The 19,380-nt window shown below is 36.0% G+C and overlaps 2 protein-coding genes across 3 annotated transcripts; one reads left to right on the top strand and one right to left on the bottom strand.

The window, feature by feature from the left end:
* Nucleotides 1-866: 866 nt before the first annotated feature.
* Nucleotides 867-11,438, top strand: LOC100254223 (SNF1-related protein kinase catalytic subunit alpha KIN10). Of its 2 annotated transcripts, none has more exons than XM_059742851.1 (11): nt 867-1,733; nt 2,270-2,463; nt 6,059-6,243; nt 6,367-6,549; nt 6,681-6,812; nt 8,722-8,907; nt 9,322-9,411; nt 9,534-9,617; nt 10,052-10,177; nt 10,548-10,784; nt 11,045-11,438. In XM_059742851.1, exons 1-11 carry the CDS (start codon nt 1,720-1,722, stop codon nt 11,156-11,158), a joined length of 1,545 nt encoding a protein of 514 aa, XP_059598834.1. In that variant the 5' UTR covers nt 867-1,719; the 3' UTR covers nt 11,159-11,438. The 2 variants fall into 2 exon arrangements, with proteins under 2 accessions (XP_059598834.1, XP_059598833.1); XM_059742850.1 differs by having other exon boundaries at nt 1,103-1,733; nt 2,267-2,463.
* A 1,350-nt stretch (nt 11,439-12,788) lies between these two features.
* On the bottom strand, nt 12,789-19,112 carry LOC100259331 (ethylene-responsive transcription factor ERN1). Its single transcript, XM_059742852.1, has one exon. It carries the CDS (start codon nt 14,140-14,142, stop codon nt 12,943-12,945), a length of 1,200 nt encoding a protein of 399 aa, XP_059598835.1. The 5' UTR covers nt 14,143-19,112; the 3' UTR covers nt 12,789-12,942.
* Between the last annotated feature and the right edge of the window lie 268 nt (nt 19,113-19,380).

The raw sequence follows: 19,380 nt of genomic DNA, 5'->3' as shown, positions 1-19,380 counted from the left end.
ACCCGGATTGCATACTATTCATGGAGGGGTGCAGCTGGCTATCGCTTTGGGTCCATCCCTGGTTAAAACATGCCTCTTTACAAGGTGGTTCATGCTATCACATATCTCTCTGCCACTGTTTCGCTCGAGACAATGACTGGAAACGGGTTGTATAAAACCACTAGCATCTGTATTTTTTTTCATGTATTATAGATTAAGCGTAGAACACCTGTGCTTGATGGTTTGTCTGGAAAGTATCTCATTTACCGTTAAAAGAAGTCCAAAATTCAACAGGCTACAGCTTCCAGCTTCTTTTCCTTGCAGTCTCCATTTTCAATATACTTCTTTGCAGGCTTCTATTTCTGTCTCGGTTGCATATTCTCTTGACAGTGTTGGACAACATAATATGCAGAGCTTATCACGGATCAAACAATCAAATCTTTGTTTAAGCGTAGAAATGATTATTCAACGATGGTGATAGGTTTATTGATTGATGCTCGAGCTTTGACTAAGAGAAGTTGTTTTTTGTTTCTCGTTCTTTTTTCTTGCTTCTTGGCGTCGTCTGGAATCAATGCAGCTATAAGCAATTTTTATTTATTTTTTGATATTTCTGAAAACTAAAAATAAAAATATTGATCCTTTATTAATGAATAAAGGGACTGATTTTTTAGTAAATTAAATCATCATTTATCGAGTGATTAGATAATAAAACTAATAAACTAAAATTTTAATTTGTTTTTAACAAATCTTTATTTTTTATCAAAATAATTGAATTTTAATTTCATTCTATAGAATTAAAAAAATAGTTTGGAATTTTTCTTTTTATTATTACAAATTAAAAGCCCTAGTGGTTTGGATTCTTGTAATCTCCCCTCTGTTAGCGTGTACTTACTCTAAAATATGCTCCCTGCCGCTATCATTATTCCCGTTCTGCCCCTCCTATACAAACCCTCAGAACTAAAACAGCACGGAGCAACGAAATCCCGAGGGCGATTCACGTAATTTCATACCCCGAAAAACAAAAGCAAAAGCAACGAACAGTCTCCGTCTTTGAGAGGGAAGATCGACGGAACAAGGAGTTTCTTAGACGCCAATTCCGCTGATTTCGTCTCCACCTCTTGGCGATAAAATCGTATGTCTCTCTCTCGTTCTCACTCTCTCTACATATGTATGTGGGCGGCATTTTTAGCTGAGTCGTTGTTAGGGTTCGTGATTGTGAGGTTTTGATGGATTTGACAAGAGCCCCTGCATTGGCTGGCCGCAATCCCTAATTCAGACGGTTTAACCCCTCGATTTGATTTCTTTTCTTTTTTTCTTTTCCCCAATTATGCGGATGTTTGGGGTTTTGTTTCAGACTTTGTATAGAATTGTTCGGATTTCGTTTCTCGTTTCTGCTTTTGGGTTCTTTTTGTTTGGATAAAGTCGAGGTTGGATTTTCTTTTAACTACCCTTCGTTGATTTTGGGGGTTCTTTCTGTGGGACGACTTCAGTTGTTTCGTGCACAGAAAGTGCTTGTCGCAATGCTTTGTGCAATCCAGAAAATGGATTTGGGAATTTTGGGTTTCGGATCCCTCTGTTTTGGATCATTTTTTCCTGATGAGAGAATTTTGAGTCTGGGATTTCAAATCCCTGGATCTACAAATTCAAATATGGGTATCTGGGGCGACCTTTAATTTATCCTTCATATCCTTATATCCTTCTCCGAGATGCATTGGTGTTTTAAACTTTAATTATGTCAAGATGGGCTGCCTTGGGTACGATGCTATTCGCATGTATTTATGGAATTATAGTAGAATTCTGCAAAATTATATCTAGCTCTTAACATATTTTTTGGAATTGTTGGATGGATTATTAGAAGGTAATTGAAGTACTGATTCTTGGCCAGTAGCCATGGGTTTTGTTTTTTGTTGTTTCTTTGGCCTTGGTGCGGACTTGTATAACAAATGTGTACTAGGGTAGCACCCCCTTCTTTGTTAGTTACCTATTGGTACATTTTATCCATTTGCCTATTCAAAAAAGAGGTATAGATGCTCGGTACCATTCCTTACTGAGAAGACTGAGCTTAGAGTATGAAGTTTGAGGTCATAACTACTATCAAATTTTTAATTATTATCATACGAATATATGCACACATGGACGTCTACATGTGATGCAAACTTGATTCTTTATATTGAATCTAGTCTATGCCATTGAGACCACACTTTGTTCTCACTTTTTTTAACGCATTATGCATGTTTTAGTTCTTTTCCATAATCCGTTTTGTCTGATTTTTTTCTTCAAACTTAAGCAGGGAAATGGATGGACCAACTGGGCGGGGTGGTGGTGGTGTGGATATGTTCTTATCAAACTATAAGCTGGGGAAAACCCTTGGCATTGGTTCATTTGGTAAGGTTAAAATTGCAGAACATGCATTAACTGGACACAAAGTTGCTATCAAGATCCTTAACCGTCGGAAGATAAAGAACATGGAAATGGAAGAAAAAGGTATGGTTCACTTGCTTGGATGATGACCTTGTCTGTCCCAGTAAGTTAACAATCGTATTGTGTCATTTTGTGTAGATTGTTATGATTGTTAAATTGTCACTGGGTCTTGTATGATTTAACTTTTTGGTGTCATGTCTTCTAGCACTTGTAAAGTTATGTTTTCAATATATGTAATAGTGTATTGTTTTAACAATAATATACATCTGCATGCTCTTAAGTGCTTTTATTTTAGTGAATATGGACACTCCTATCATTAAATTGCTGCTATCTGATTAAATTTCTGTTGGAGGTGATGCGAAAAATGGGCTTTGGTTAGAAATGGGTTGATTAGGGTTTACATTTCAATAGCTAGATTCTCAGTCTTGGTTAATGGGGTTCCTTAAGGTTTTTTCCATGGTTATTGTGAATCTCGCTTATTTTTCGGAAGTTATTGATATTTTACCTATTTATTGTCGGTTTATCGCGATATTTTGGGGCGGTCAACGCGGCATGTGCAGTCAAACTTCAAAAATGACTTACATTTTTCTTTGCTACGGGGGCTCAAACCCCCGCCAAAAGGTTTGCAATGCTTTGAGTCGGCCACTGGGGCAAGTTTGCCCTTGTTATATAAGTAGCACTAAATAAATATATATTCAAATTCAACATATAAACATAATTTTTAAAAAAAGTTTTAAAGAACAAATTAATTATAATTATTTTATAATTAAATGAAAAATTTTCATCTATTTGAATACCAAAAATATAAAAATTATCGTGATAATTTTCTTCATAGTGTTTTTAATATCATTAATATATTAATTAAGTATTAAAAATTATACATATATTATCATTTATTTTATATCATTTAATACAATTGAATTAAATGAATTATAATTTTAATATTAAATATATTTTTAAATTATACATATTATAATCAAATATCACAATATTATTATCGAATAATATTTGATATAATTTAATAATAAATATATACTTATGAAATTCATATTTTTTTATTAGCACATACAATATTATTATCAAATATAATAAATTATATTATATATATATCAATTACAATTCTATTATACTGCTAATTTTATTTTTAAGAGTTTTTTCTTGCATTTTTATAATTTCTTATCAATTTTAGGTTCACCGATAGTTTATGTCAAAATATCTGTCGATATATTTTTGATATATCCGTAAAGTGGAAGTACCAATATATTTGTAATTACCGATATTTTCATCCTTACTTCCGGCATATAATGTTTGTCATATTAGTTTGATACATACACATATATATACACTCTTCTTTGCCTATATAAAAAAAATTGTATCATAAAAAAGGACCATTAATAATTTGAAACATTAAATCCTTATAGTGTCTTTTTTTGCCCTTACCCAAATTTCTTGGATAGACAATGAATTTTTTTTTTTCTTGTCTAAAGATAAAAGACCTTCCCTCTTATTTGATCCCAAAACTTTACTTTCTATAGAGCCTCATATTTCTGAAACCCCATGTTGTCCTTTATTCCACAAGTAAAACAATAATACCTGACACACCGTTGTCAATGGGAACAAGTTCCACAGACAACACTTAAGTGAAAATCTAGAGGAGTTGGAGTTGCCATGCAAATGAAAGTCAGCTTGTCTCTATGTATGTGTAGATTTGTACTGATAAATATATGTGTATATATATATATATGTGTGTGTGTGTGTGAGTGTGTGTTTGTATGTAGATTTGTGTATTTGCTATAGTGATTAAATTTGCCACTAAAGTGAAAACCTAAAGGGGTTTTGAATCTTTATGGCACTTGCCCTACACAACAAAGTCCAAGCTTTTATACATATGTGTAAGTTATCCATCTATCCATCTATATTTGATCCTCTCTCCCCTTATCCTTCCTATTTACTTCATGTCCCTTATTCCAATTCCCAAAAGGGTAAGGATTAGATTGGAAAAAATTCAAAGAGACTTTTTGTGGGATAGTCACCTAGAAGGAATGAAAATGCATCTAGTGAGATGAGGAATTGTTTGTAAGGATAAAAAGTATGGTGGTTTGGGAACTTTTTTATTTTTATTTTTAGTATAGGTAAATAAGAGAATATTATTTTTTTTGATAGAGTAAATAAGAGAATATTATAAAAAGGAAACACCAACATAGTTCCCCAAAATACACAAGATGGTAGTTTGGGAATTAGGTGGTTGAAGTTATTAAACAGGGCCTTACTAGGTGAATGGTTGTGGAGGTTTGCCAATGAGCATGCCAGTAGGTGGAGAAAGTTCATCCAAGCCTAATATGAGGAAATGGATGGGGATTGGAGCACTCTAGAGGTGATAGGTCTTTTAGAGTAACCTTATGGAAAATCATTAGAAGAGGATGAGATCATTTTAAAATCAGGACAGTTATTCAAAGTAAAAATGGTATGGACACTAAATTTTGGTGTGATAGATGGGTGGGTGAGCCCCTTGAAATTGGTTTTCCTGTTGCTTTTCAGTTTAGCCTCTGACAAGGTCACAAGGATGCTACTGTAGCAGATTTGTGGGAAGGGAGAAGGAATGGAGGCTGTTGGTCTATACGACATAGAAGGCACTTTTAAGATTGGGAAATGGATGCGGTTATTCAAATTTTCAGCTCATTTATTCGGTGAAAGTGCAAGGAGTAGGGGCAAGCAGCTTCCAGTGGAAAGAAGATAGGATAAGAAACTTTTGTGTTAAGCCCTACTATAGTTCTTTATGTGGTAGGAGTGGAGAGAGGTGCCCAGTTAAAGAAATTTGGAAGTTCTATACTTTGAGAGCATATAATTTTGCATGGGAAGCAATTTGGGGGGAAAGACCCTAACCATAGATACCCTCATGAGAAGGGGTGGATGATGACTAATGGATGTAGCCTCTACAAAGATAGTGAAGAAACATTAAGTCACATTTTAATTCATTGATACAGAACAAAAAAGTTGTGAAATATCATTTTAGCAAATTTTGGTTTGAAGTGGGTGTTTCTGGACACAATGAAAAACCTTTTCATTGCATGGAAGGCCTAAGGGATGGAGAAAAGGCGAAAGAAGATTTGACTCATGGTTCCCATATGTTTATTTTAGTACATTTGAAATGACCATAGCGGATGTATGAGGTGGACGTCAAGTTGTTGATATTATCCATCCAGGAGAACTTTTTGTTTTAGAGGGTGAATCCACTAAACTTGATAAACCATTAATGAGTAATCATAGTTTTCAACATTGGTATACATGAGCATGCTGTGAACAAGTGTCTACCACTCCAATTGTCAATAGGGACAAGTGTCCTAAATTCCATCACTGCTTTGAAATTGCCATAGGATGGAAGTTCTACTTAATTTTTCAAGTTTTTTAATTGGTTCTATGATTTTGTGAAAGATAATTGATTATTAGAACTAATTTTTTTTTTTTATGCTTATTGTGTGTGTTGTACCCTTAGCCCTATCCCCTTGATTTTTAATTATCAATTTGTTGCTTTTCTGTGTGCTTTTTTATACATTGTTTCAGGATTTAATAAGGATTAGCTGACTTTAGTTTTAGTGACTTTACCTTAGGGTTTGAATTTGGATAATTATCAGAGATTCACATGATTGGATTTCTGCAGTGAGAAGAGAAATCAAAATATTGAGATTGTTCATGCACCCTCACATCATTCGACTTTATGAGGTTATAGAGACACCCAGTGATATTTTTGTCGTGATGGAGTATGTGAAGTCTGGAGAGCTTTTTGATTACATTGTAGAGAAGGGCAGGCTACAGGAGGAAGAAGCTCGTAACTTTTTTCAACAGGTAGAAATTATTATTTTCCTATGAAATTTGTCCCCCTTTTTCCTTCATCTCTCTCAACCGAGTCGATAGAATGTTTGTGAATTAACCATAAATTTACATTTGGTCAATTCTTTGCCTGAACAGATAATTTCTGGCGTGGAGTACTGCCACAGGAATATGGTAGTTCACAGAGATCTTAAACCTGAGAACTTGCTTTTGGATTCCAAATGCAATGTGAAGATTGCTGATTTTGGTTTAAGTAATATCATGAGAGATGGTCATTTTTTGAAGACAAGTTGTGGAAGCCCAAATTATGCTGCCCCAGAGGTAAGGAGTTTGCAGCATTATAATATAAGACAATTCCTAATTTTTGGTTGAGAGATGAGTTACAATACTTTCTAATATATGATGATAATGGTTGAAATTTCTAAGGTTCTAATTAGTGTCCCATTTTATAGGTTATATCTGGAAGATTGTACGCAGGACCTGAGGTGGATGTATGGAGCTGCGGTGTTATTTTGTACGCTCTTCTTTGTGGTACTCTTCCATTTGATGATGAAAACATTCCCAACCTTTTCAAGAAAATAAAGGTATTTCTAAATTTACTTCACTAACTTTTAGCATGTGCCAGCTTAGCTGGATCTGCATTGCTCTTTTTTGTCCTTTTACTTTTTATTTTTTTGTTTAGAAGAAAAGCTTGTATTAGAACTAAAATATGTAAAGAGAGAGACAGAAGAATCTTTGAAGGTTTAGAGCTGTTGGAGTTAGCTGTGAAAAGCCTATTATGCAAAACATTGTATTTGGGGTCTAATTATCCAGTGGAGTTAGTGATTTTTTTTTTCTCAACTGTTTTAGGTTGGATTGGTCTTGGTGGAGTACTCTATGTATTTTTTTTGGTCTGTGGGTTGCTTTGTATACTTCCTGCATTACACCCCCCTTGCATTAGGTACCAGTTTTTCTTATATATATTCTTTCCCCATAAAGACAATGTGCCAAAAGATGTAAAAGATACATCAGGAAAGTATTCTCATCCAAATATGAAAAATCTAAGAGGGTTGGTTTAAAATATTTAGGAAACATTATCCACAGAAATTATTATTTGAGTGTGAAGGACCATAGTACAGAGCAACACATGGGGCAACCACTTTTGTTTTCTGTATGAAATGGTTGCTTCTCAATAGCCAGGAAATGATTTATTAAGAGCGTGAAGAAGGAATCAAAATAAAATATACATGGAAAGACTTACAAAGCACGAAGGAAATTCTCCATAAAATAAAAAGGTCAAGCTCCACAAACTCCAAGGAATAAGTAGACCCTACAAATAAAGAGTAGAGGTAATGATCTTTTAGCCTTAAAAGTGAAAATTTCATTGTCTGGTTCCATTCCTATAAATATTAAAACAAGCACGAGGGCATGGTTTTCCAATTTTATCCCATTGCCAAAAATGCTGCCCCTCCAACAGACTAAGAGAGTTCCTTACCAGAAAAGGGCAGCATTTGGGAAATGCCAAATTCAGTGCACTGAGGCTCAAAGAGAGCAAGCTACATCACAATGAAGAAGAATATGATTAGTTGACTCTGATTAAAAAAAAAAAAAAGACTAGTTGACTACTCTTACGTACACAAATAGAACTACATAACCAAGATCCTGCCCTCCCACATCAACTGATCAATGGTAAGAATCTAACCCTAAATTGCTTCCCAAGAAAAAAACCACACCATGGGCAGGACAGAGGAGCCCTAGTGGCCCCAACTTCTTCCAAAAGTGCCTTCTTCCCGTCCCCTTACCCTTCAGAGGATTGTAGATCCTTGATAAAAACTGCACAATCCTATCCTCAAGATTCCTGAAGTGGCACAAAACTAAAGGCGCCCATATCTAGCCTTACGATCTTTACCCTCTTATCCCTCATAACCAACACACTAGAAGCTATACCATTCCTGTTGATGGTTACTCAATCCAAAAAAAATCTCCACCTGCATTCCCCATGACCACTTTACATATGCAATTCATTCTTGTTTCTTGCAGTTAAACAACTCAATCCCATGATCCTTCAACAAAGATTTCAAAAACTTTCCTTCCCCTCATTTAAGCATCTAACATTCTAGGAAATAATTCTGAGCTTCTTAACGAGAAAGAACTGATTAGCCAATCCTTTCCTCCACCGAAAAATGCCAGACTCACTATTCCCACAGCCACTCTTCCCATTGCAGTTCACACATAATTCTTCCTCAATTCCTTGACCATGCACGAACACAAAACCATCCTCCTTTACTTAGAAAACTCTTGGAACTTTAATGTCTAATTGAATTCTTTTTCTTGTGACTAATTGGGTGGTGATGTGGGATCCAATGTGTTTATCTCTTGCCTTCATATTCCCTTTGTTGGTGTTATTTTTAAATGCTCTTATCCTATAAAGAGTACATTTTATCCTATCAATCATATATTATTTTCTGAGATTAAAAATGTTTGCTCCATAAACCCATTTCATTTGTATTTTAGGGTGGGATATATACTCTTCCTAGTCATTTATCAACTGGTGCTAGAGATCTGATCCCAAGGATGCTCATAGTTGACCCTATGAAGCGAATGACAATTCCTGAGATTCGTCAGCACCCATGGTTCCAAGCTCATCTTCCTCGCTATTTGGCTGTACCCCCACCTGACACAATTCAACAAGCAAAAAAGGTTTGGTGATAATTTGATTGCTTATTTGTTTTCCATCAATGCTTGCAAACTGGCTTTATGCCTGCATGGAATAGTTTGGACTATCTTAACAACTTAAACAAGGATGTCTGTTTTCTATTTGAAAAAATTACCTTAAAACAAAGATCCAGTGTTGTTTGTATCAATTTGTAGAAGCTGCGTATCCTTGATAAATTTTGAAACTTGGAGATTCTGAAACTCATAGACATAGTTTTCTTGACGTCTAGCATTTACTATGACTAGTTTTTCTGCCCTTGCTTGATTTACAAATTTCAGTTTGATGTTTTCTGATGCATGGTTCCTTTAAGGGTTACATACATTTTGTTCTTTGTATTATTATTATACTCTGTGAACAGCTGCATGAAATTAATTCACTCATTGCTTTACCTCATGCAGATTGATGAGGAGATTCTTCAGGAAGTGGTTAAGATGGGATTTGACAGGAATCTACTTGTTGAATCTCTTCGCAACAGAGTACAAAATGATGTATACCATTCCTGACCCTTCAAACTCCTTGTGTCTTTTCTATCCTCCAGATCCCAAAAAAAAAAAAAAAACTTATTATAATTTTCCAATTCTGCTTTCTGAGTTCTTGCAAAATATTTCAGGCTACCGTTGCATACTATTTGCTATTGGACAACCGTTTCCGTGTTTCCAGTGGCTATCTTGGAGCTGAGTTTCAGGAATCTTTGGTGTGTTTCTTTCTCCTGACCTTCTGCTGCTAAAAATTCTAATATTCCACCTATCAAAAAAAAAATTCTTTAAACATTACATTTTTGGTATGAGTATGTAGCATATTTCTGAATAGGTTGTAAATCCATGGCATCCCATTTTCTGTGGGCCCCACTCTGTAGATTGGCTTATTAAAATTGCCTAAGGATTATGGATCTACTTCACATGATCCAGTTAATTTTTCTGATCTGAGCCATCTTTGTAGTGGGTCTTATTATCTTAACAAGTGGTGCTTGACGGCTTTCCATTTCCTGTTTGAACAGTGTTTATTAACTTGGTTCACCATTTGTATTATCTATCTAACCACTAGTTGTATATTGTTGTTGTTCTATATGTTTATATTTTCTTTAGATTTCAAGCCTTGTATTGATATGTATTAGATGTATTTTTCCAGGAATATCAATTCAATCGTAGTGAAGCTGGAGCTGTTGGGCAGCGGTTTCCAGGATATGTGGATTATCAAGGAATGGGTTTAAGAACCCAGTTCCCAGCTGAGAGGAAATGGGCTCTTGGGCTTCAGGTTAGACTCTAGTGATTTTATCTTGTTCTCATGTGACTTATGGTATGAGGTGGAAAGCCAAAATGCGGCAGCTGTGAGACAGTTCAATGTAGGGATCAACCTAACTTCTTGACTCGCTTCCGTGCATATGATGCTGATTATTAAGAAAAATAATGTTTTCATTTCTTAAGGTTAACTAGTTGAATCGATTGCTTAATGGATCAGGCAACCATTCCAATCACATTCATTGTGTCGCACATGTACAGCAGTGGCAGGGAAAATGATTTCTTTGCTCATCAAAATATTATTTACAATCTTCTTTGATTATATCTTATACTGTTTTGCTTATAAGAAAAGAATAATGATTATCTTTTCAACTAACTTTTGACAGTCTCGAGCCCAGCCTAGACAGATAATGACTGAAGTTCTCAAAGCTCTACAAGAACTGAATGTGTGTTGGAAAAAGATTGGGCATTACAACATGAAATGCAGGTGGATTCCAGGCATTCCTGGGCATCATGAAGGCATGGTTAACAATCCTGTGCACAGTAATCATTTCTTTGGGGATGAACCAGCAATTGTTGAGAATGATGGTGTTTCCAGGAATGTGGTCAAGTTTGAAGTGCAGGTAATTTATCTTTCTGACAGTTCATAAACAATAGAAAATAGTGAACTATGAGACACCAACTTATTGTTGCTTGATTGTAATCATAAGTATAAGACATCCTTAACAAGTAAACATAACAAGCAAACATATAGCTCCCTTCTAACTAGAAGTCTCTTAATGTTATGGCTAAATCATACTATTGCTTGTGTCTTATATAATTATTTATAAGGTGCTGATTTTGATTAGAACTTCCCCTAAATCTTTGCTGCTATTGCGAACAGCTTTACAAAACTCGAGAGGAGAAGTATCTGCTTGATCTGCAGAGAGTTCAGGGCCCACAATTCCTCTTCTTGGATCTTTGTGCAGCTTTCCTTGCTCAGCTCCGGGTCCTCTAAAACGAGAAGTCTCGCAAGAAGACCACACGTTTGTCTGTGATCTATGATGAAGCTTGTGAATAAAAATTTCTGTATATTGGTTGTTAAAACCTTTTCTTTTTCTCCTTTTTTTTTCCTTTGTTTATCATAGGTAATTATCTTTCACAGCCAGTCTTGGTCAATAGCCCTGGCTTGTTGCTAATATGGAGGATTCAGTCTAATCTTTCTCCTAACTTTGATTTCCTCAATGTAATGAGCCAGAAGTTTTCCCTTTTTATGCTAATGATTATTAAAGAACTAACCTCGTCTTGTTTGCTGATGTTTTATGCATATTATGCAATTATCCTAACTTCTTGATGTTCTTATGCAAATTATGCTATTGATATGTTTTCAATATGTGAAAAGAGCCTTTTCCACTCAGACATAATGACTTCTCTGGAGTTCCATTCATTCATCTATCTCAAATAGGGTAAAAACTGAATCAAGAAGGGGTCAGCTGAGCTCGAAAGGGCTAGCCGGTCGTCAGCGGGCTTCTTTGTTTGTATTACTTTATATCTATGCCTGATTCCGCACTCGCGATATTTAGCAAATAAAATAGGCCATTCCGGACCTTTTCCTCATGTCGCTACCAGCTACAGATCAGATATGACCGGTTGAAGAAAGAAGAAAAGAACAGCTGCTAACATGGGCGGTAAGGCATATCTTTAATAGAAAGAAAGATATCGGCCATTCTTGGTAGGGTTTCATTTGCTTGGTAACAATGTGCATTCAATAAGAGATGCTGTTTGGCAATTGAACCTACGATAAGTTCATTTTTATTTGTTGCCTTTTATGTTGCATGTCACTGAGATCACTTCCAACTTCATTGGATTTTTTTTTTTTGTAAGTATTATTAGTCTACTAGATCGAGACTGCACATCTCTGTCTCTCACTCTCCCACTAGTTCTCTGGTTCTCATCATTCACCATGGATAGGTGGACAGAAGGTATGGACGTGAGTGGGATGTACATTCTTGATAGATGAAATAATCATTGATACAACTTGATTCTGATTGTTCATACAAAATGATTTTCACATGCATTCTTGGTTGTAGATATAAATAAGCGTGCCCTTTTCACACACAAATTGTGGTTCCTGAATAAGTACATTCTTGATGGATGGTACAATTGAGTTTAATCCTTAACTAGTTGAAGTAGGTGAACCCATCCATGAGCAATGTTTTCTTGTAGCACACTTCACCTACAAAGGGTGTTTTCAGAAATGCTGTCAGTTTCTGTTTCCTTTTTCCAGTTAAAATCATCTCATGCTGAACCCTTTTGTTGCATACATGATTTTGTTGGTTCAACACATCATCATCTCTCTAGATTGGTGACTGAGTAATCAATCAAGCATGCCTTCTTTAGGATCATTTTCTATGTTGAAAACTTGAAAATTCCTTGGGACTTGCTTCCTTGCATTCTCTCATTTGGATGCTAAAAAAAAAAGAAGGCTACTTACAAACCCTTGAATGCACCAAATAGAAAAGATGTTCCAGAGTAATCACACTAATCATAGACAAGAAGAACTTCACTGGAGAATGCTAATATTGCTTTAGCAGATTAAACGTCAGACAATTTATGAAATTAGGAAAACAAAACAATCTACTAGAGAGCTTTATGTAGAAATCTAACATTACATTTCATTTCATTTGTTGCTCAACATGATCAGAAGATCAGCACTGCATAAAACAGTACAGATTATAATAGATGTTACATCTAAAAGAATTTGAGAGCATAAAATGTTAATAATGATACGTTGTCTATCAACTAATTGACAAAGCAGATGGGTGGGAGATCAAGAGAGCTCCAAAGTGACAATTCTCCATCATTGCTCGAAGAAGAGGAGGCGGAAGAAGAAGAAGAAGAAGATCCCACATCAGTTGAAGTTTGTGGGTTTTCCTCCTGCTGCTTCCCTATCACTTGCTTGTTTTCGTCCTTCTCTTGGTTCTTGTTACATGCATCTTGGAGTTTAGTCAATTGATCAGACATCCCTGACTTCCCATTCACATTTCCAGATCCCAGCTTCAACTTTAAGCACTCAGGTATCCCATTGAAGGCATAAAGAGAAGCTGAGAACTTCCTTTCATATACCATCCTCTTCATGGCTGCTCTGAGCATTGATGGCTCGTCGCTATAATTCTCTTGCTCTATGGGCTCCACTATCTCTTCAGCGATCTCAAAAGCAGGATAGTAACAAGATGATCCAATGTTGTCTACAAACTGGAAATCCAAAGGGCCAAGGTCAGTGCCTTCTTCTTCCCCATCTTCTTCTCCTTCCCCACCAAAAGTACCATCACCACTAGAAGACTCTACTACATCAGTCCAGTTACAATCCAAGTCTGGTTCTTTACTTCCGCAACTTTCCTTTGTGAAACTCGGGTCAGGACTTATGGTCATGTATTCGCTGGCACTTGGACTAGCATCAGCAATGATATTGTTGCATGTTACATAATCCTCAGGATCATTGAGGAAATCAGTGAATTGGGTGTCTGAAAAATCTGTGACTTCTTCCCTATATTCTTCTAGTTGCTTTTGTTCGTGGTTGATGGGCACAGAAGCAGATGAAGCAGAAGCATTGCTTCTTGTTTTGAGCCTATGGAGAAGGAGGTTTGTGATTTTTGAAGGAAGGGCTGGGGTTGAAGAGGACGAGGGAGAACAAGGCCAGAAGTTTGTGCGAGTATTTGCACCGCGAAGCAAGCAAGCAGCCTCGTCATAGGCCCTCGCCGCTTCCTCAGCTGTGTCAAAAGTGCCCAGCCACACCCTTATCTTCTGTATGGTATCCTTAATCTCAGCCACCCATCGCCCTGATGGCCTTTGACGGACTCCTACAAATCTCTTCCTAGCTCGCCGAGCTCCTCCAAGAGCTGCTGCTGCAGCAGCTTCCTTCACCATCTCATCCCAAGCCATGTTCCCTTCACTAGGAATTTTCTCTTCTACACACTCACCAGCCTTTCTCTTCCTAGCCATTTTTCTTCCTTGGTGGTTGGGCAACTTCTCTATGTTTCTCCGCTTAATAAGCAAAACGAAGAAGGTATATTTGCTTTTCCTCTGTTGTGGTGATCTGGGATTTATATGAGGAGTGGGGAAGATCCTGTCAACAACAAAGGAGCGCTGAAAAGGTCTTACTGCTTGTTCATACCTCTTTGTCTTTTATATTTTCGGCTTTATATCAAACCACATGGAGAGACCTCTTCCATATGAGAGAGAGAGAGAGAGAGAGGGAGGGAGAGAGGGAGAGGGCGTATATTCTATGTTGCGGGACTCAATGGGATGACTTGACCCAGCACAAGATTGCCTTGCTTTCTCCTCTATGGTATTATTTTAAAAGAGAGCTCATTTTTTAATTTGGAGAGTGAAAACCTGAATTGGTCATCACCCCACCTTTCAGCATTTCTTGTTTATTTTTTTTGAATACAGATAGGAAATATTTTATTCATATTTCTGCTAATCTATGTTCAATCTAGAGCAAGACAAAAGCATAGAAGTCATCAGTTCAATGAAAGAGACCAATTGAACCCTTTTGATTGTACAACATAGAAAACTAATATCCATTATTAAGCCAACCAGAAAGATCCTCTACAAGAACAGAAAATCAAAGAGAAGCCAAAACCACGAGCTATACATAGACAAAATGGTCATTTTGTCAGTCGCAGGTGGTGTTTGGATATCATTTTGATACTCACTTCAACAATTTTTTTCTTCCCAAATGCAAATGGGTAAACGATATTTGCCTTCAATACTGAGTTGTCTTACAACATTTCCTCCGGCCAAAATGTATTAGAATTCATTTGAACACCCCCCCACCGAACAAAAGAAAAAACGGCAAGTAAAACTACATAAGCCTATATTTCATTCAACCGCATTTCCAGAATTCAAGTACTACCCTAAAATCCAATTTGACCTTTCTTCAAGAAGACAGCATATACCTGAGTTTTTAAAAAAAGAGAGCCTTTTCAGAAAGACACACACATCCAGAGGTCACCGACAAAGCATGGAATCTCTTAACCAGCAAAAGTTGGAGAAAATTACATTCTTTATCAGTTCATTTTACGAGGATAAATATTCTTACGGCACAGAGTTATAAGCATGCAACAAGCCACACATTAGCCCCCTACAAAGTTTTGGGGGACTAAATCCCTTTTTTTTTTTTTTTTTTGAAATAGTTCTGAAGGCCTACTATGGGTCACTTTCACCCTAAAGAAAGGCCAATAACATTACCTTGGATAATTAGCCACACAAAAGAACCCCCTAATCACTTTGCTTTTGTCACTGCTGATGAAGGTCAGGAAAAGCGGTTCCTCCAATGCCCCACAAAGCCATTAAGGTTGACATTAACAGGCATTAGTTTATATTATTTACATTATTTTGTTCCCCATGCCCTTTAATATTTTATGTACAAAAGTCCCATTGGAAATTTCTGTTATATTTTACATTTTCTAAATAATTTTTTAACAAGCAAAGACAATGACAGGTATGAACTAATCCTATGTGCAGTTATATGCTATGCACCAATAATCTCCAATTGTTGTGAGTCAAGGTGTGGGTTTGTGATTATTTTGCATCCTACGAGTGCATCGATATAGATTTAAGAAAGTTCTATATCATGTCAATCCCCTAATGGACCTGTGAAAACTAGGAAAATATTTGCTATAACATCTTAAAGACCAGAAAAAGAAGGTGTTACATCTATCATAACACTAAAGAATGTACAAAACTTCAAAGGATTAAGAGGAAAAATGTAGAAGTAACAAGCTCATCAACATTTTTAAACGTTTTCTAAATATTGTTTTCTGGGGCATTCGGAGTTAAGGAATCCAGGACTGAGCATAAGATAAAGAAACTTGAGTTGGGTCTCTCTAATTGAGTCGACTGAGACAAAGTGTCAAACAGAGTAAGCTTTGAATTCTCCAAATGGGTAAAAAACCCAAGATGTAGCAAATCTCGTGGGGGCAGTACGGCCAAACAAAAGAAGAGAAATGCCAACAATCTCTGTTTTGTGTTTGTTGTGTTGGTTTTGCATCCCTTGAAATTAACCAACTAAATAAAATTTACCTCCATGTCTGGACATCACACACAGCGAATATTATATGAGACAATATTATTATATGGGCTCTGGAGTCATAGGCACCATTTTGATTACACTCACCCTAGCACTGCCACATGGTATGTTGTAGTTGTTCTTATTATTTAACAGAAAACCAAATTATTAACTGCCTAATCTTAATTGGCAAGTAGGAAAGCACCTGATTTTCAGCAAAAGAAGATGTCAATGGCCATTCTCGTTCCTCCACGTGGAGTTTTGGTGGCAAACCAAACGTCTACTTCGAAAGGTGTATATTTCACATCAACAGCATTATTCCCATGTAATCAGGGCTAGAAGGACAGATGACATTTGTTAGTCATAGAGGCATTCTCACAATTTCTACATCCAAGTATGGCTTCTGAACTAAGCTAAGGTTAGTGGATACTGCTAGGAGATTGACAATGCCAAAGATACATGAACTTGATAAAATGAGAAGACTAAAATCACAAAGTTTTTTGGAAGAACAATCAACAATTAGAACTAGGAATGAAGTGCATGACAGTTAAAAATAGAAATCTCAATCTAGTCTTTGTTATGGGTAAGGCAACACCTGTGAAAGAGGGGGAAGGGGGGATGAAATTGGGTTTAGTCTGGGATCCAAATATGATGTCTCTGTATGCATATCAGAATGTTAGAATGGAAATGAATAAAAAAATAAATAAATTGAAAAAGAATAGCATGATTAACGTATGAGTTATGTCTCATTGAACATTGCAACTATGTCATTGTAGTATTTGCATAACATAAAATGGAGGAGAAATGAAAGCATCAAAATTGAAAATTGACCTCCCAATGAAAAAGCAGCTTTCCTACATTTCAAGGAATTAGAGCCATGCTTCTTTCACCTTTTACTTAAGGTACCGACTTTTTGGTGGTCCAAGCTAGAGTGAGGTTTCTAGAAAAACATTCCCTATCCAGTTTCCCTATTACCAAAAGCAAACCTTCTTCTGCACTCAAAATTGGTATTCAGCCCAATAGTGAAAATTCTATATAATACAAAATAATCAATATACCCAATCCCCTCCCATCATCATAAGAAGCATAAATGTCCTCAGGATTCTCCAAGAGTAAGAATAGGCACTGACTCGCATTAATACTCCAAACCATTTACTCAATGCCCATAGGATTTAACACTTCCAACACTCCAAGACTAAAAATCAACATATACATATTTATTTTCCCTAATTTCATCCTCTATCCAAGGCTGCTTCCAATCCATGTAACAAATGAAACTCAGGATACTCAGTCTTCTAGTTAAACTATCAACATGTTGTTCTACATTTTTAATCCAGTAATTTTGCAATTTCATTTGCAGAAGCACAATTGATTATCATGTTAAGGCCCAAAGTTGCTTGAAGGTCTCTCTCAGCTTGGAATAATTTGAGGCAGAGCATGTGACATATGCAGCAATTTCTTGATGCTTGATTTAGGAATTATCATTTGCCTTGACCACTAATCAATAGCAGGTTTCCTGATAAAAAAAACGTGGGCCTTTTTTCTCTTGGTAAGTGATTTTATTAATAAAAACCAACTAAGAATGCACAATGCAAAGCATCCATTGCAAACAACTGCCTCCACTGGCAGACGCCCCAACATAGACCTCTCACCTATTCAAAGATTTGCTATGACTGGCCTAATTATGAAGTCAGCTACCACATTAATCTCTCTACACATGAAGTACAATTTCAGGAAGCAAAATTAACTGCTTAGTGTTTGTTTGCATACGCGTCTTGTTTTCTATTTTAAAATTAGAAAATAGCAGCAACTTTTACATAAAATATAGTATCTCATATAAAAAGAATGAACTTACCTTATTTCTTGCAAAAGTACTTCTGAAGATTTCTAAAATTTGAGGTGGTAAAATATTTTTAATACCTCAATTTTTTTAATCAGTTTTTAAAAGTCATTATCTTTTGAAGGTAAGTATCAAAGACTTCTTGCATTTTATATAGGATTTACTATCATTTTCTGTTTTTCAAAACAGGAAGCAAAAAGTGTATCCAAATGACACCTTTATTATTAGTTTTCCTAACTTTCCTCAGTTTCTGTGGAGCATTATCTGCTGGCAATTGAACTTTGAAAATATATCCTCCAACATTTTGTCCACATATTTAGCATCTTCTGAAGCTCTTTCACATCAAGGACTCCACAACCACAAGCAGCATTACCAAGTTTTTGTCTTTAGCATTACTAAGTTTTTATCTTTAGCATTACTAAGCTCATCATAGATAGCCTAAAAAAGGTTAAGAAAAAAATCATTATCTCTAGATTCTCCAAAATGAAAAAAAATAATAATAATAATTCACCTTAACCTATATTTATTAAACTATGCAATGCATTTATGTGAGAAATCATTGGATCAACTGCATATCAGATGGTGTAATCTTTCCAACTTTTCTTTACTTTTGGGAGATGTGCGCATGCTTGGGCATAGACACACACAGAGCACTTAACACCTTAAAAACCCTGAATGCCAACAAATTAATAAATTCCCTCCAGGGAAGATAGCAGACGGAGAAGGGATGGCAAAGAAATCAAAGGAAGAGCGACTTACTATGGCATCAAATGGGTCGATATAATCACTCACAAGGATTATTATAATTACCGAATATATGCTGATTATAACCATCTAATTTATAATAACAAGAATACGTAAAAAGGATGATGAGGCCTTCAATGGGCAGCTCAACTAGCAGGAACCTTGCTCAGGAATGAAAGATTCCCAAGTTCGAGTCCCAGGTTTACCTGAAATACAGTTCTTGGGAAGGATCATAAAGAAAGGATGATGAGAAAGCAACGTACAGTATGCACTTTATGCTGCTCAATTAACCTGTGTTTTAAGTCTTTTGGAACAATTTCTATTTCAAAGTAAACTGACCACACTCATGAACAAATAAACTGGCCATCGGAGATTTTAAAGTAAAGCCCAATGAAGCAACAATTTAGAAAGAAGCCACTTTTTAATGTTTACACATAGTAGAGAACCCTTTAGAAAACAGCCACTTCTCTGGACTTAGACATAGTATATAAACCCTAAAGAAATAGCACTTTGTAGGCTCTCTTATGATATTTCCCAAATTTTTGACAACAAAAGACAAGAATTCAATAATACTAATTTTTTT

The sequence above is a fragment of the Vitis vinifera genome, chromosome 14 (assembly GCF_030704535.1).
Source record: "Vitis vinifera cultivar Pinot Noir 40024 chromosome 14, ASM3070453v1".
NCBI lineage: Eukaryota > Viridiplantae > Streptophyta > Magnoliopsida > Vitales > Vitaceae > Vitis > Vitis vinifera.
This window is presented reverse-complemented; position numbering and strand designations above follow the sequence as displayed.

What these genes read in the sequence shown, in the direction of transcription:
- LOC100254223 (XM_059742850.1), top strand. An exon ending in CTCGTAACTTTTTTCAACAG is followed by an intron (nt 6,244 to 6,366) that starts GTAGAAATTATT and finishes TTGCCTGAACAG; the next exon opens with ATAATTTCTGGCGTGGAGTA. An exon ending in CTGAGTTTCAGGAATCTTTG is followed by an intron (nt 9,618 to 10,051) that starts GTGTGTTTCTTT and finishes GTATTTTTCCAG; the next exon opens with GAATATCAATTCAATCGTAG.
- LOC100259331 (XM_059742852.1), bottom strand. Translation starts at nt 14,142, where the DNA reads ATGGCTAGGAAGAGAAAGGCTGGTGAGTGTGTAGAAGAGAAAATTCCT.